We start from the raw sequence: 15,963 nt of genomic DNA, 5'->3' as shown, positions 1-15,963 counted from the left end.
AAAGAAAAGAAAATAGATAGATAGAAAAGAAAGATAGAAAAAATAAAGAAATGAAAAGAAAATAGATAGAAAAAATAAAGAAAAGAAAATGCTAGAAAGATAGATAGAAAAAATAAAGAAAATAGATAGAAAGACAGAAAGATAGAAAAAATAAAGAAAAGAAAATAGATAGAAAAAATAAAGAAAAGAAAATAGATAGAAAGAAAGAAAGATAGAAAAAATAAAGAAATGAAAAGAAAATATATAGATAGAAAAAAATAAAGAAAATAGAAAGAAAGAAAGAAAGAAAGAAAGAAAGATAGAAAAAAGAAAGAAAAGAAAATAGATAGAAAGAAAGAAAGATATAAAAATAAAGAAAAGAAAAGAAAATAGATAGATAGAAAAAAGAAAGAAAGAAAAGAAAATAGATAGATAGATAGAAAAAAAGAAAGAAAAGAAAATAGATAGAAAGATAGATAGAAAAAAGAAAGAAAAGAAAATAGATAGAAAATGAAAGAAAAGAAAATAGATAGAAAGATATAGAAAAAAGAAATAAAAGAAAATAGATAGAAAAAATTATTAAAATAAAATAGATAGATAGAAAAAAGAAATAAAAGAAAATAGATAAAAAGAAAAGAAAATAGATAGGTAGATAGATAGATAGATAGATAGATAGATAGATAGATAGATAGATAGATAGATAGATAGATAGATAGATAGATAGATAGATAGATCTGGGCAACTCGAGCGCGTGCTCTCTCTGCCGCTACTGAAATGACCGTATTCATAGTAATAGGCGCACACGGTTTTTTTTTTTTTTTTTGGGGCGGCTGGCTAGACCGTGTATTTTCGAACCGCTGTTGGCCACTGGGCCCTCCTGGGATGCGTCATTGTGGAAAGCCCGTCCCTTTTCTTCATTCCAAGAGACTGCAGATGTTTGTGTTTCAGCTGTGCAGCTGGTTGTTTTGATTTTGTTGCATTATTTCTTTATTTGTTTAGTGTGACACTAGGCCATCGAGGCTGTGCGTGTTTTTGGGGTGACATCCACATTTAGGTAAGTTTAATGTGGTAACTTACTGTTGTAACCTTTCGGGAAGTTTGTTTGTTTGAGTGATCTACAATGCGCTTTAGTGTGGCGTGCCTTTGAGGCTTCCATCGGAGGGGCACCTCCTAATAGTCGCGTCAGGTCAGCTGTTGTTGATTGACTCGCTAAAGGACTCATCGTATGACTTCTGTGTGCCTGTGATTACGTGTGTGTGTGCGCGCCGATATTAAATCAGGGTGAGTACATTGTCTATGGTTTTTCGTTTTAATCTGTAATTGGTTTTAATTAGATTGTTTATAAATATTTGTGTTTCTCTCTGCTCGCGTTAAAACAAGGTTAAGCAGCCCTTAACAACTTGCTGTCAGCAACTCTCGCTCTTTGAGCCACGTTTGCTGCTTTGGGGAATCAGAACTTTCTAATTACTGCTGTGATCCCATCTCGTCTGCTGCTCAGGCGATCTGTTTTAGGCTCGAGTGGGCCTAAAAGGTTTTTTTTTTTTTTTTTTTATGATTTCCGGGCATAGCTGTCAACATTGAACATGGAAAATAAGGGAGATTTCCCGGAATCCATCCCCAAAATAAGGGATTTTTTTTTTACACGATTCTTACCCACAAACTTTTTTAAAAAAAGCACTAATCATTAACAGTCTAAAGAGTTTATAACTACACAATATTAAAGAACGACAGACCAATGGATATGTTTAAAGAGCTTTATTTATTAACAAAGTAAACATTCAGGGTTTCTGCAGGTTTCAGTAAGTCAAATTTAAGACCTTTTTAAGACATTTTAAGACCATAAAGATTAAAATTTAAGACCTACACGACGCATTATCCAAGTTAGATAGATAGTTACCTCGGGATCATTAAAGTATCTATCTATCTATCTATCTATCTAGAGGGAGAGGTAGATATTTTTTAATAGAAAATTTTACTTTTGCATATTATACTGTAAAAACACAATTATTGTTGATTGTTGGTTTAGTTGATCATAATTGATCATAACTAGAGAGGAAATGATGAGATGATTAAAGTGAACAAAATTATCACGGTTATCACAGAATCCTGTTCAAAAAGTACTAATACTACAGAATGAAGTCAATTCAACAAGTTTTATGTCGAAAAACAGCATATAACAAATTGATTAGCATCAATATGCACTTTTTGTTTACGTAAACATTAAAATACAATTAAAAATGATGGCCAGGTTTTATCTACTAACATGTATAGTTCAAATAAAGTTTTGACAAAAAAGGTTTTTATACAAAGATAAACCTCATATTTCAGCCTTTAAATATTTTTTTATAAAAAGAATGAGTCAAAAAAGATAAATTACTGACATTTACACATTATAGCTTATATTTATTAGTAGTGTTTGGGTGCACCCCCATCCTTCATGTTGACTGAGCTTTCAATGTTGTTATGGAAAGGGGTGATTGGTTGGTTCCTGTCACATAACCTGCGGCATTCTGAAAAGTTTAGATTTTTTTCATCTCGTTGCGCCTGGTAAAAAAATGTGCGCGTCGCTTCAATTATGAGCGCGCTTACCGCGCACCTACATTTGAACAAACTTGAGTGCGCAAAAGACGCGATATGTGAACGGCCTCTGGCGAGCTAGCTCATATCAAGCCACGAGCAATTGGTAGCACGCGAGCGACGCGTTGGAGACCCCTGATCTAGCGCTCCGCTTTGTAGGCTACAACTCCATACTTTTTTGCTACTTTGTAATAACTTTCTGCGGCCAGCGTTTCTGGAAATGAACGAGGGTAAACACTTTTTTAGACCTGACTAAATTGAAATTTAAGACCTAGGATGAAAATCTGGCCATTTTTAAAGGGGGGGTGAAACACTCAGTTTCAGTCAATCTCATGCTAATCTTGAGTACCTATAGAGTAGTCAAAAGGAATCGCCGGTGCAGCACAGATGTCTACTAATTAAAAATATTTATTTATTTAAGGTGCATAACAATAAATGACTAACGTTTCGATGTAAAGTTACATCTTCATCAGAGTCCTTGGAGAGAATGAGCAATAAAGCCATTAATAAAGATCATCAACAGGTGTGATAAAGGGGGCGTTGGTCACCCAAAAATACACCCCTCTAAACCAAGGTGTCACACTCACACATAGGCCAAGTACCCACATACAGATAAAAAATAAAATAAAAATAAAAATAAAGTTCACAATACAATGGGAATAAAAGTATATTCATCTTAGGTACTGTATTTTAATATGCTTAAGTGTTTAGAGAAAGCATGTTAAACTCAATTCTTCATTTAGACCTAAAGGTTCTCGAGTGTTAAGTGTATGTATCCAGAACGCTTCCCTGCATAGAAGTTTATTGATAATATCACCACCTCTGGGTGGGGGTGTGATTTTCTCGATTCCCCAAAACTTCAATGATGCAGGGGAACCATGATTAGCCTGCTTATAGTGCCTCGCCATGGCATATGTTAAGTTCTGGGTACGAATTGCTGTTTTGTGTTCAGCTATCCTTAGTTTAAGTTGACGTTTTGTTTGACCTATGTACACCAGTCCACAGGGACACTTTAGAAGGTATACTACGGGAGTACTGTTACAGTTGATGAATGAAGAAATAGAATATTTCTTACCAGTGCGGGGATGTGAAAAGTCTTTCGCATTGGTCGAATTAGAGCATTGCGCACAGTTGCCACATTTATAGAAACCCAGAGGTGGGCTGGGAAGCCAAGTAGTAGAGGGTGGGATAATCATATCTGAGTGGACCAATCGGTCGCGAATATTGCGGGCGCGTTATCCTGTTCTCGTACCGCACACTCAATTGCACGCGCAAATGTGGCGGCGCGCGCTGTATCACCTCACTGATCAAGTGCAAAAGAAACTACGAGCATGCAACGCCGTTACGATGTAAATTACACAAAATAAAAGTAATGCAGGTATGATTCTCATTCTATTCACCAGTTTCCATGTTTCATTAGTTGGTGTAATTGGCAGACGTTCCCGTAAGCATCGTGCGCTGTGGAAACGCGTCAAAGCATTCTCACAATTATGCAGCATTAATGCACAAATGATTTTGAATGAATATTTCATGTCGATATACAATGGTCACATAATGTTAAAACTAATCTTACTATTGATATCTTTGCTAGATTACATAGAACAAATGTCCGTCTGGGTTTTGAATTGAATGTTCACATCGTCATAAACTTAGCCTATCTGTTAGTTTTCTTTTCAAACAACAAAACTGTCAAGTTGTTACGGCGTCCAGTCATCTTTGTCAAGACGTTTTTCTTTATCAAATGCATCATAGATTGCGGTTCAGCCATTTTTGTAATAACATAACAAGGGCGCTGCTAGTTAAAATCCGAATATTGCGCGAAAAAGAAAATTACTAGCCAACTGGGCGCTGGCGTGACGTAACTGAAGAGACGAATTAGCATGTTCTTATTAATATTATTACGAGAGAGTTTTAATTGTTTTTGACGTTTAATTGTTTAACGTAAATGTTGTTAAACGAAAATTGTTACATTTTTATTTACCTGGATCTGACTGAGCTCCTCCCCTGTCAGGGCCCCTCGATGTCTTGTGCCCCTGGGCAAGTGACCAGTTGCCCTAATGGTTAATCCGGCCCTGCTGGTAATTCCGGGTGGCGTAGTCGCTATTAGACGAGCCACGTTTTGCTACAGTTGGAAAAGATCTTAAACAAATATCTGTGTTGGTTAGTCAGTTTCACAGATGTATTAAATGTGGGTTTACAGTAAACTGTCCCATTTGTACAATAGTTGAGACTTCAGTGGAAGAACATTAAACTCTAGTGTTACAAACTTCCCAGTCTGTTCAGCCGAGATATTTCTGTTTTAAACACACACAGATGAAATACTGGAGCAAACGTTACAGATCTGACTGAAGAAGAGAATCTGCTGATTCAGATGATACCAGTTCTGAACATTCATTAACAAGATTGAAAATCACATTAAACCAGGAATGAAATGTTGATAGTGTCTAATAATTAATGATTATAAATCATAAATCTGATTAGTTTTGTCTCCATAAACACATTGAAGAAAATGTCAAATGAAATGTATTGTATTTGAGTGTGTGTGAATGAGTGTGTCTGATCTCTTACTCGAGCAGCTCCATGAAGACTGAATGAATCATGGACGACACACACACATTCAGACATGGAGATTCTTCTCCAGGATTCAGGTACTTCAATCTTCATATGATCTTAATGTTATAGAAAACTCATTTTCTGCACATAACAGGGTGTTGTGTGTGTTTGCCAGGGTTGGTATAGTGATCTGTTGTCTCTATCATATTCTAGTGCGGGATATACAGTAGTTGGAGACACTCAGGGTCTTTAAACACTGTCCAAAGACACACAGATACAGTAGACAGCTAGATGATATATGACATTATCCTTGGACAGTCTCATCACTCTTCAACACACTGTCTTAGACAACCTTCTCATGTGGGATTTATTTTCATGTTAAATCAGCCAAGTTGATTCTTGTCTCTATTCTGTTAAAGTCAGTTTAAGGGTGACAGATCAATCTCACCGGAGCCCAGCTGTGTGTCCATGAAGAGTGACGGGTCTATGATACAGCCAATGAACTTTAAAGGAAAACACACATCAACTGATCTGAGGTACAACATTTGATAGATATTGTAGATGGCTAGATGGATAGATAGATAGTCTATTAAGTTTATGTACATGTAAAATTAGCAATATGAATTCTTGTCTATTCTGTCATATCTGTTATTTTTAAATCGTCTGTTCTATTGTAGCCAAAGTTGCAGACAGAACTCAAACTCACCGGAGCCCAGCTGTGTGTCCATGAGGAGTGACCGGTCTATGGGGCATCCAAATAACTTTAAGGGAAAACACACATCAACTGATCTGAGGTACAACATTTCATAGATAGAAATTCTCGAGTTACATGCATGCAAACTTTGGAAAAGATAATTGTTTGGCTCTCAGACAGGTTTTTTCTATGCATTTATTTTAATAGAGGAAAACAAGATACATTTATTGAATTGAACCACATAGGCCCTCAAAAATTTAAGAAAAAAACTTTTTGTGTAATATGGTTAGTGCAGACATTAATGATTTTAGGTAACTTGAGGGGCAGATTCCCATCATAATCAAAATGAATCCACTGTGTCTTCAGTGGCTCAGTTGCCAGGAGTAAATGAAGAGTCTGATGCTCACTCTTACATCCAACACCACACACCTGGCTTTCTTAGTAGGGAACTGGGACATTTTTCTAATCACTACAGCTGCTCCAGCACGTAGAAAATGGCGGACTGTTTTCAGGTCACTGAGGGCGGGGTCTATCAGCATTAGTGGGCGGGGCCTAGGCATTTTGTGACATTACAAAAAGTAGCATCTGCAAATGGCCTTTTCTGAGACACAGATTATGATTTATGGAGATTCAAAAAAGAGGAGTGGATGGATTTTTACCATTATAGGGTGGTTGTGTACACAGGGGCGGATTTAGGTAAAATATAGGAATGGGGCCCTATACAATTGCACACATTTACCTGGATAATCCTTGAGGTTCCTTTCTCTGTTATGATGCTTGCTGATGCGCAGCGGTGTCCAATCTTTCTACATCTTCATGTACATTATAATGGCTTTTATTCTTGTTTTATACCCTGAAATAGCAACAGTAGGCTATGACACATGGAACTGTCTGAGCAGTGTGGTGTGGCTTAGACTACATCTACATTAATCCGGATACATTTGAAAACGCCGTTTTCGTTTATAAATGTTCTCCATCCACACTAGTGTTTTCGGACGTTTCAGTGTGGATGAGAAGCTTTTGAAAAACGCCTGAAAACGCTAAATTCACCTGTCCAGGTCGCACGCAGTCACCATATGTTTGGTCTAAAACGCGACTGCTCTCATATATTGCCGCAGGACAGCAAATGTGAGTAAATTCTGTCATCTTTGCAGGACTGTTTTTAGCATATTTTTAGCAACAGTGTGAAAGTGAATAGCACATAACAGGCACAATACAGGTATAAACATGAATATCTATTGGTACAATATGCGTCACATGACAAAATTTACGTCATCGTTTTTAAATGCCACCGGCTTCACAGTCCACACTACAACCCGAAAACGGCGTTTTCAAATGTATCCGCTTTGGAGTGCGTTTTCAAAAAAAGCTTAGTTTTCATTAATAAAAACACTGTCTCAGTGTGGACGAAAGGCCAAAACGGAGAGAAAAATGTACGTTTTCAAACGAAAACGTATTAGTGTGGACATGGCCTTACACTTGCCATATCATAATTTTCACCCCAGTACAGTTACGGTACTCTCATTTCAACAGGTTATAACAGTATTAATACGCATCTTGTATATAAAAATCATTTTTAGGGGCGCCTGACTTTTGGGGGCTCAAAGCAGTCCTTCCCTTTGCCTAATGGTAAGTCCTCCTCTGTGTGTACACACACTGCCGACACGCATTTATGTTCAAACACCATGTAAAGGTGAGTTTTGCTTTATAAGTCCCTTTTAACTCTTTAACCGCCATTGACAGAATTTTCCAGCTTTCCGTGTTTTCACTGTTATACGGTTATATGGTAGGGGGTGCTATTACACATCTCCTGTAAGAGTATTAAAGGTGCTGTAAGCGATCCCGGGAGACGTTACTTCTTGTTGACATTCGAATTGTTGTCAAACAAAACGGAAGCTAGCTAGACCCTCCCTCCTCCCCTCCCTTCCGACATAAAGGAAAGTCAAAATAGTCACTACAAACAAAGTTAAGTTTTACTGATACTTCATTCAATGTGTAATGTTGCCAAGTTAGATAAATGCTTTTATATATTGCAGAACAGAATGCAGAAAAAGAGAAACATTACTTTAATCGTTTCGCCACCTGAGGTTATAACTATAGCTCCCATACAAGGACACAATAATAGCAAGATAACGTTAGCTTCGCGTTTCCCAGTGTCGAGTGAGCATAAACAACGGCGGCGGCGTAAACAAATTTTGTCAAAGTTGTCAATAGCCTATAAATGAACATTCAAACACGTCAAACAGTGGATGAAAACAATCGTTCACACACATTGTCGCCCTATACTGTGAATTTGCTTGATCATTTACAATAGAGATTAATCGCTGCTAGAAACATACATGTTGTATTCACCAAAGTTAACGCTGACTGCTGAACGCTGACCTTGTGTTGGTTTGGTGAACATGAACGTCAATTTAGAAAGAAAAATGGATTTACCTGTTCTGCAAAAACAGAGCAACTATGTCGGATTGGAAGCCGTTCTGCCGGCGGAGTTCTCGCCACCTTTCGAAGGTTTTTCCGATGTAAATTCGGGACTTCACGCGTTCCTTATCCTTGTTCCTTATCCTTGTCCCTCTTCTTTGCAATTTGTTCATCGGAACGTCGTCTCTTTGGTCGTGTGTCGGCCATAATTCAAACTTCCCTCTTCATGCTTCTCTCTCCTCCACACACCCCCTTCACGTGCACGCGCACTAACCACCCAAACCCCGCCCTTCAATACTTCTTGTCGGTTATTGGCTGAAACACTGTTTATTATGTTTCATGGTGCGGGTGAGCCCAGTTTGTTTTTGTTGCCGTTTGTGGAGCCTGTGGTGTCTAGAGAGACCGCGCTTTTTTACAGTGTGTTCAGGGGACAGGCAGCTAGCGGATAGTGAGGAGATGTTTGCTGTATGTGACAAAAAATGTTTTGGCCTAAAAAACGCGTCGCATCACTTACAGCACCTTTAAATCTCCTGATCAAACCACATGCGACAAAGGTGAAAAAACAAGCAATCTCATATGTAATCATATGCTTATGCAAAATTGCGCGATCATCATCAACATTAAACAGCATATAAATAAAAACTGCCTAATGTTACTTAGGTGTGGATAAAAGAATGTATGAAGCTAGAATAAAACTGTTTTTTTGTTTGTTTTGTTTTGTTTTAAAGGGGAGGGTCTGTTCTTTCTTCTGATATATTGCATGTTCAGATATTCATACAAAAAAATATTCTGGGGTCCATGACAATGTTGTGAAAATGGTCTAAATCGCTGGAGGTGGCTGGTAACTTAAAAAAAAAAAAAGCTGGCGGGGAAAGAGTTAAAAGGCAACATTCTCATGTGGAATTTATTTTCATGTAAAATCAACCATATTGGTTCTGGTAGAGAATAACTCTATTTCTATTCTGTTGTTGTATTAAAGTCAAAGTGAGGGTGACAGATCAATCTCTCCGGAGTCCAGCTGTGTATCCATGAAGAGTGACCAGTCTATGATAGAGCCATTGAGATTTGAGGGAAAACACACATCAACTGATTTGAGGTACAACATTTTTGTTTAGACAGACAGAGAGACCACAGACACACACAAATAATGCATGTATGGCATCATTTGGCAAATATCCACTTATCAAAATACAGAAATAGGTGATGATATTGTGTAAGCATGTATAACTCAGTGACTCACACTATTATAAAGCGCTGCAATAGCAGGAGTCGAGCACAGGATCAGGTCTCCTCTCACAGCTGATCCAGAGCTTCAGTCCTGATGTTTCACTAACATCTACTGACCCACAAAACACTGATAATCTGGACCAGAACAATACTGACAAACTCAACCAAACTAAACACAACTACATCACTTATTGGGAAACACAAACACAACAACAGATTAAAAAGCAATGGTAAAAGATGGATGGATTGATTCTCTATGTGAGGTTTATCTACATAATATAATTAAGAATTCTTGTCTTTGTTCTTTTGTTTCTATTCTATTAAAGTCAGTTTAAGGGTGACCGATCAATCTCACCGGAGTCCAGGGTCCTGGGTTTTCTGTTTCAGAATGGGAGGTATGTCAAACCTGAGAAAGCTGGGTAAGTCAAGCCAGTTTCTGAAAGAGAGGTAACTTATACTCAGAGTCAGTTACCATGGTAACTTACTCTGTGAACCTAACCTGGTCGGGAGCAGGTTTTCTTCGGTAAACCCAGAGTTTCTTTCAGTCTCCTCCCCTTTTTTAAAGAGGAAGCGGTGTTTAAACACCTCATTCATTCTTTCAGTAAATGTATTCATTGCTGTTTTTACTGCTGTTTTTTTTTTTTTTTTTATACGATGAAGTCTATATAACTCATTAACTGGCAGCTGAAAAACACTAGTAGATTAGAGTTACATAATGCAGTTCTAAACAAATTCTACAGAATTAAACTGTGGCATTTACTGGAAATCACTGAACTGTGTTCATCTGTGCAACAGAAGTTGATGGACCGTCCTCCTGCTGTTCTTCCACACTCTGGGGGCGGGGGGAGAGATAAGAATACCCGTTTATACTTAGATTTAAACTTATATTCTATAGGCTACTCCACATAAAAATGTGAAAAAATCTGAATGTGTTGATTGTTTGATGTGTAGACACATAATATTAACATTACCTCTGTAGGCCTCTCTGTGGCAGCAGAAACTCTTTATCCCCATCGTCCTGTGAAGATGAGCATTTGGTTGAGTACACTTTATAGTAGTGATCGACCGATATTGATTTTTTATAACCGATACCGATACCGATTATTTGCATGTTTATGTGCCGATTACCGATATGCAGAACCGATATTTATTTACTGTTATACTTCTGTTTTTGACACAATTATTACAACACAAATGAACTGAACAAACAATTTTATTTATAACAATCACTCCCTCCTTGCATACATAAAAAACTTTATATTTATACACAAATAAATAGAGGGGTCTGAGTCCAAAAAATAAAGTGCATTGTTACTAAGTGTCTTTGTTTAAAAATAAAAGCTTTGATGAGGTAAAAAATAAAGCACAAAAATTATTCTAACATAATTATATTCAAAGATAGTTGAGTGATGTATCTTTAAGTGGTTCCACATGTTGGAGGTATTTTTTGTATTGTATTTTGTATTGAAATGTAATTCATTTTAAACAGTTTTAGAAGGTTTATATGTGCCATTTAATAGGTTTAAAGAGTGAGGAATAATTCACTGGGTAATATTAATTCACTGAATAATATTAGCTGGAATATAACATTATCAGGAAAGTAACAAACAAAACAGCATATTTGCTTTTTTCTAACTAGTATGTTATTAATTATTAATAATGTTTTTGTCGGTCTAGATCATGAAATCCTTTCTGACAAAGTGCTGTTTATCTATGCGTTTACACAGAACTATATAACTTACTCAACCGCGATCGCGCGTGGAGATAATAAATAATTAATTTCCACAGAGCGGTATTTATTTAGATTTGTATTAGCGAAATAATGGTTATGCAGTAAATGATAATATAATTTAGGTTGTTTAAACGAGATAATCTTGTCAAAAGTTTCATGCAGTAGCCGTGCTTGAGCATTCCTGGTCATCAACCCAGTGAGTGCGCAGCAATATGAACAAACTTTTTTTTTTCGAGACTATATAAACAGCACTTTGTCAGTTGACATTTCATGATCTAGATCATGAAATGGCAAATGCCAACTGACAAAGTGCTGTTTATCTATGCATTTATTTTACACAGAACTCAACCGCGATCGCGCGTGGAGATAATAAATAATTAATTTCCACAAAGCGGTATATTTAGATGTGTAACGTTATTAGCGAAATAATTGCTATGTAGTAAATAATATAATCTAGGATGTTTAAACAAGATAATCTTGTCAAAAGTTTCATTCAGTGGCCGTGAGCATCCTGATCATCAACCCAGTGAGTGCTCAGCAATATGAACGAACTTTTTTCTCGAGACTAATGGTGAGCAAATACAACTGATAGAGAATTAAATTCAGTGCTTTTATTTTCAACATGCACTCATTCATGTCTGTTTTATTTAATTCATGTAAAGTTACGTCTTTATTGGGGCAGGACATGACGGATTACGCTAGTGACTCCATGAGTTCGTCTCAATTTTTTAGAACCAAGCTGCATAAATAAACTAGGCTATATCAGGCATTCATGTCTCAAATCTCATTTCTGCATGTCTGTTATGTTAAATAAAGTTGAAAAATTAAAGCAAAGCAAGCAGAACATATGTTTTACCTGTGCACAGAGTTGTTGTTGACTGATCTCCTCAGACACGGGCTGCAATGGCGGAATTCTCAAAACGGCCACAAGATGGCGCCGTTTATCGGCGAATCCGATATTACAAAACCGATACCCGATTATGGGAAAATGCTTAAATATCGGTAAAAATATCGGTAAACCGATACATCGGTCGATCACTACTTTATAGCACTATTTATCACAATTTCTGGTGTATTGAGTAGGCCACTTACAACTGCCTGGGGTTCTGTTTGGACAGGAGGCTCCAAAAGACCAACAAAAAACAAAAAACCCTACCCAAAGTAAAATAAATGGAAATATGAAAAATAGCCTATATAAAAAATAACTATGCAGGTCCGTAGGCAGCCTATTTAAAGGGGGGGTTCTTTTTTTCAAAAATTGGACCTTTTTGGCTTCATACTTTTTGGAAGACAAAGAAGGTACATAAAAAAAAAAAAAAAAAAAAAAAAGATATTAATAACAAAAAAATAACCATAGTTTCACATGATTTATATGTATGATTAGAAGCAGTTTAGCCTAGCATCATTTTGTGGTTTATAGACCTTAGATAGAAAATTCACTGTATAACAGGAACAACCTCAGCTACCTTCTGCTCCAGTGGGGTTGACGGCTGTTAGCTATCAAATGTTATAGGTTATGTTGTAAATATAACAACCTCACCCATTTGCCAGGTTTTTTTTAACATATGTTCAATATTCTGCGACAATGAGCTGTTGCCTGCTTTCTCTTCCGTCTCTCCTGCTCTTTTCGCCCCATACTCAACAGTCAAAACACCTTTTTTTTAAGCTTTGTCAATGATTAAACACTCCAATTTCATTCATTAGATGTATGTACATCCAACTTCACTCAACTAGTACATACTCGTGACGTCATACATCCTCACACTATCAGTGAATCGGTGCAAAAAAAATAAAATTGCTCACAGAATATATCCTGTGAAAGACACATTAGAATGGTTTCATCTGGATATTGATTACAACTGCTGTTTTTGTAATTGTGAAAGAGAGTCTATTGTGCACTTATTTTTTTAATGTCCCTGTTCTTAAACCTTTTGGTATGAGATGTCTCAATTTCTAAGTGTTAAAATGAAATGCAATCTAGTCTTAAATTTGTCATCTGTCTTGCTTCATTCAAATGAACTTGACTTTTCTAAAAGAAAAATTTATGTTATCGATTTGTTTCTATTATTAGGAAAATTTCATATTCATCAAACTAAATGGAGTAACTCAAAACCCAACTTTGCTCATTTTAAAGCTGCCTTTAAAAATGTATTTTGAGTCTGTAAAGTTTTTAAAAAATCAAAAAGCCCAAAGATCTGTATCACTGCTAAATTAATTTAATGTTTGTGATGCCCTTTATCTTTTGTTTGTTTCTTTTCTTTTTTCAAATTATTGTTGTTTCAAGTTATACTTACCAAATGTGAAAATGTGTAAAAGAATTGTCAAGAACTTGATATCAAACTCTGAAATTTTGAAAATTTCAATTAAAAAAAGAAAAGAAAAGAAAAGAATCGGTGCAAAATAAACTCATAACAGTTAATAAATAAAGGATAACATGACACGCATAAAAAACACTCAGCATCACCAGCAAGCACCTTTATGCTAACCATGAGCTCAGAACGGATCATTAACGCTACAGACATAACACTCTCACATACTAGGCATCGTAAATCAATTAATATACTAATCATTCCAGATAATTTACCTCAAGCGGTCTGCTTTGAAGTTCTCAGAGGAATAAGACGCGCACCGAAGGAGAAGCATTTCCATTGGCTCCAGTCTGCCGGTATCGGCCAATCACAAAAGTCGATATTGCACAGCCAATATCACTGAATATCCCACTATGTTTTATTATTATAATTACGCTACGTTTACATGACTATTATATTGTAGACTATTGAGTGGATAAAATATAGAAATCCTTTTAATAAAAAAAAAAAAAAAATATATATATATATATATATATATATATATAGCCCTTGGATATTCGGGAGTGACTGGCTCTGAAGTCCCTCCAGGAATCCCCTTAGCCAAAAATGCTACTGCACTACTAGGCACTGGATGCTTTAGTTATTTAGTATGTCAAATGTTTGTAAAGTCAGGTAGCCTACACCCATGATATGCTCAAGCCTTACTTGATTGAATTGTTTTTATATTTAATTTTCAGCTGCTGCCATGTTCTTTTAATACCTGCAGGATTGCACCTACATGAAAATTAAAACTAGGTTGAATAACACACTGTTCTTCCAGTTTCACCTCAGATATTATAACAGTTGGGTAAGTTACTTGTATTACTAACCACAAATGACATCTTCAACAGTGTAATTAGATTAATGTAATAATGATTATCTTTAGAAAGTATTGGTCTACTTATTACTAAATCCCATATCAACCTCAACCACTTGAACAATACAAGGAGAGACAAGAAACTGCACTTTTAATGCTTTCAAATAAACAATATACAATTGCATGAATTATTCTTGAATTGACCAAAGTGTGTAGAGGGAGAAGGTTACATTACAAATATGCCCTTTAAAAATGTTTGTTAAATATACAGAATTGTTCTATATTCTAATGCAATTATATCAGATTTTACTTTAAATTACAGAAGAATTAAGAGTAATCTCTTTAATTAAATTACAGTATTTAGATTACTTGGTAATTAATTACACCCATCACTGTATAACAGTAATTAAAACTTAAAACTTAAACTTACGCACTGACTCGAGCAACTATTTTCTCCCTAGCTAAATCTCTGTCCTTTGCTGCTGCAGCCGATATTTAAAAAATAATAATGTGTTCGTACTCTCCGTATGCTTGCAGAAGCTCACACTTTACGTAAAAATACACACGTATTCTCATGAGATCACGTTGCATATGCAGACCTCTTTTTGGCTGGCGCTGTTGCCATGGTGACTCATAATATCTGCGCTCCATTGATAATGGCTTTTTATAGTTGTTGTGCACTCACTTAACTCAGAGTCAGTCAACTCAGAGTTGATTGAACTAACTAATTTCAGCTGTTCTGTAACCGAAAAACTAGTTTCCCATCTCAGGGTAAGTCAACTCAGAGTTCAAGTTTTAACTCAGAGTTGGTTGAACCTCCTTTCTGAAACAGGCCCCAGCTGTGTGTCCATGAAGAGTGACGAGTCTATGGATCGGCCAGAGAAATTCGAGGGAAAACACACATCATCTGATCTGATGTACAACATTTTATAGATAGATAGATCTTCTCGAGTTACATGCATGCAAACCTTGGAAAAATAAAAAAAATTTGGCTCTCAGACAGGTTTGTTCTATGCATTTATTGTAATATAAGAAAACAAGAAAAATTTATTGAATTGAACCACATAGGCCCTGAAAAAATATAAAAAATATATCAAAAGAAAATATTGCTAAGAACTGAAATCTAAAAGGATATCTTTAGAACTTCTTGAGTTACAGAGATAAAAAAACTTAAATACACTGCTTCAGAGTCCCAATTTTAAACTGTCACCGTTTGGCATATAATGCAACAAACATAAGCGTAATTTGCGAGTTGGACATGTGGGCATGTGCCCATGTGCCCACCACTCTTTGCCAGGGTCGATATTTCACTTTTTGAAACATCTCGCAGCACGGATGTACCTAATACAAACAAAACATCTCCAGTTGACTAGCAAGAGTATTCATTTCGTTAGTTTGTGTTAATTTCATTCTAGTGCTGGAATGTGGTGTTTTTGATCTCATGCCGAGTGTGTGTTGCCGCTGTTATCAGTGTCAGAACGATCTCTTGTGTCTTCACACAGACAACAGACGAACACTTCAATTAAATGATTAAAACATTAAATACAGACAGGGCCATTTCTGACCATTTTATTAATTCCCCCTTACAACTTAAACACTCAAGTTAAACGTTTCT

The 15,963-nt window shown here is 36.2% G+C and overlaps 2 protein-coding genes across 2 annotated transcripts in view; both read left to right on the top strand.

Moving 5' to 3' along the window:
• The window catches only part of LOC311300278 (NACHT, LRR and PYD domains-containing protein 12-like), a 156,343-nt gene that overhangs the window by 121,295 nt on the left and 19,085 nt on the right, over positions 1-15,963 (top strand). The window lies entirely within an intron of this gene.
• LOC311300355 (uncharacterized protein) lies at positions 297-14,007 on the top strand. Its single transcript, XM_084424613.1, has 7 exons — positions 297-1,033; positions 5,133-5,204; positions 5,533-5,645; positions 5,787-5,903; positions 9,204-9,320; positions 9,778-10,508; positions 12,233-14,007. The coding sequence occupies exons 2-6, from the start codon at positions 5,148-5,150 to the stop codon at positions 9,872-9,874; spliced, it is 501 nt and encodes a 166-aa protein (XP_084280739.1). The 5' UTR covers positions 297-1,033; positions 5,133-5,147; the 3' UTR covers positions 9,875-10,508; positions 12,233-14,007.

The sequence above is a fragment of the Rutilus rutilus genome, assembly GCF_951802725.1.
Source record: "Rutilus rutilus genome assembly, chromosome: 11".
Lineage (NCBI taxonomy): Eukaryota > Metazoa > Chordata > Actinopteri > Cypriniformes > Leuciscidae > Rutilus > Rutilus rutilus.
This window is presented reverse-complemented; position numbering and strand designations above follow the sequence as displayed.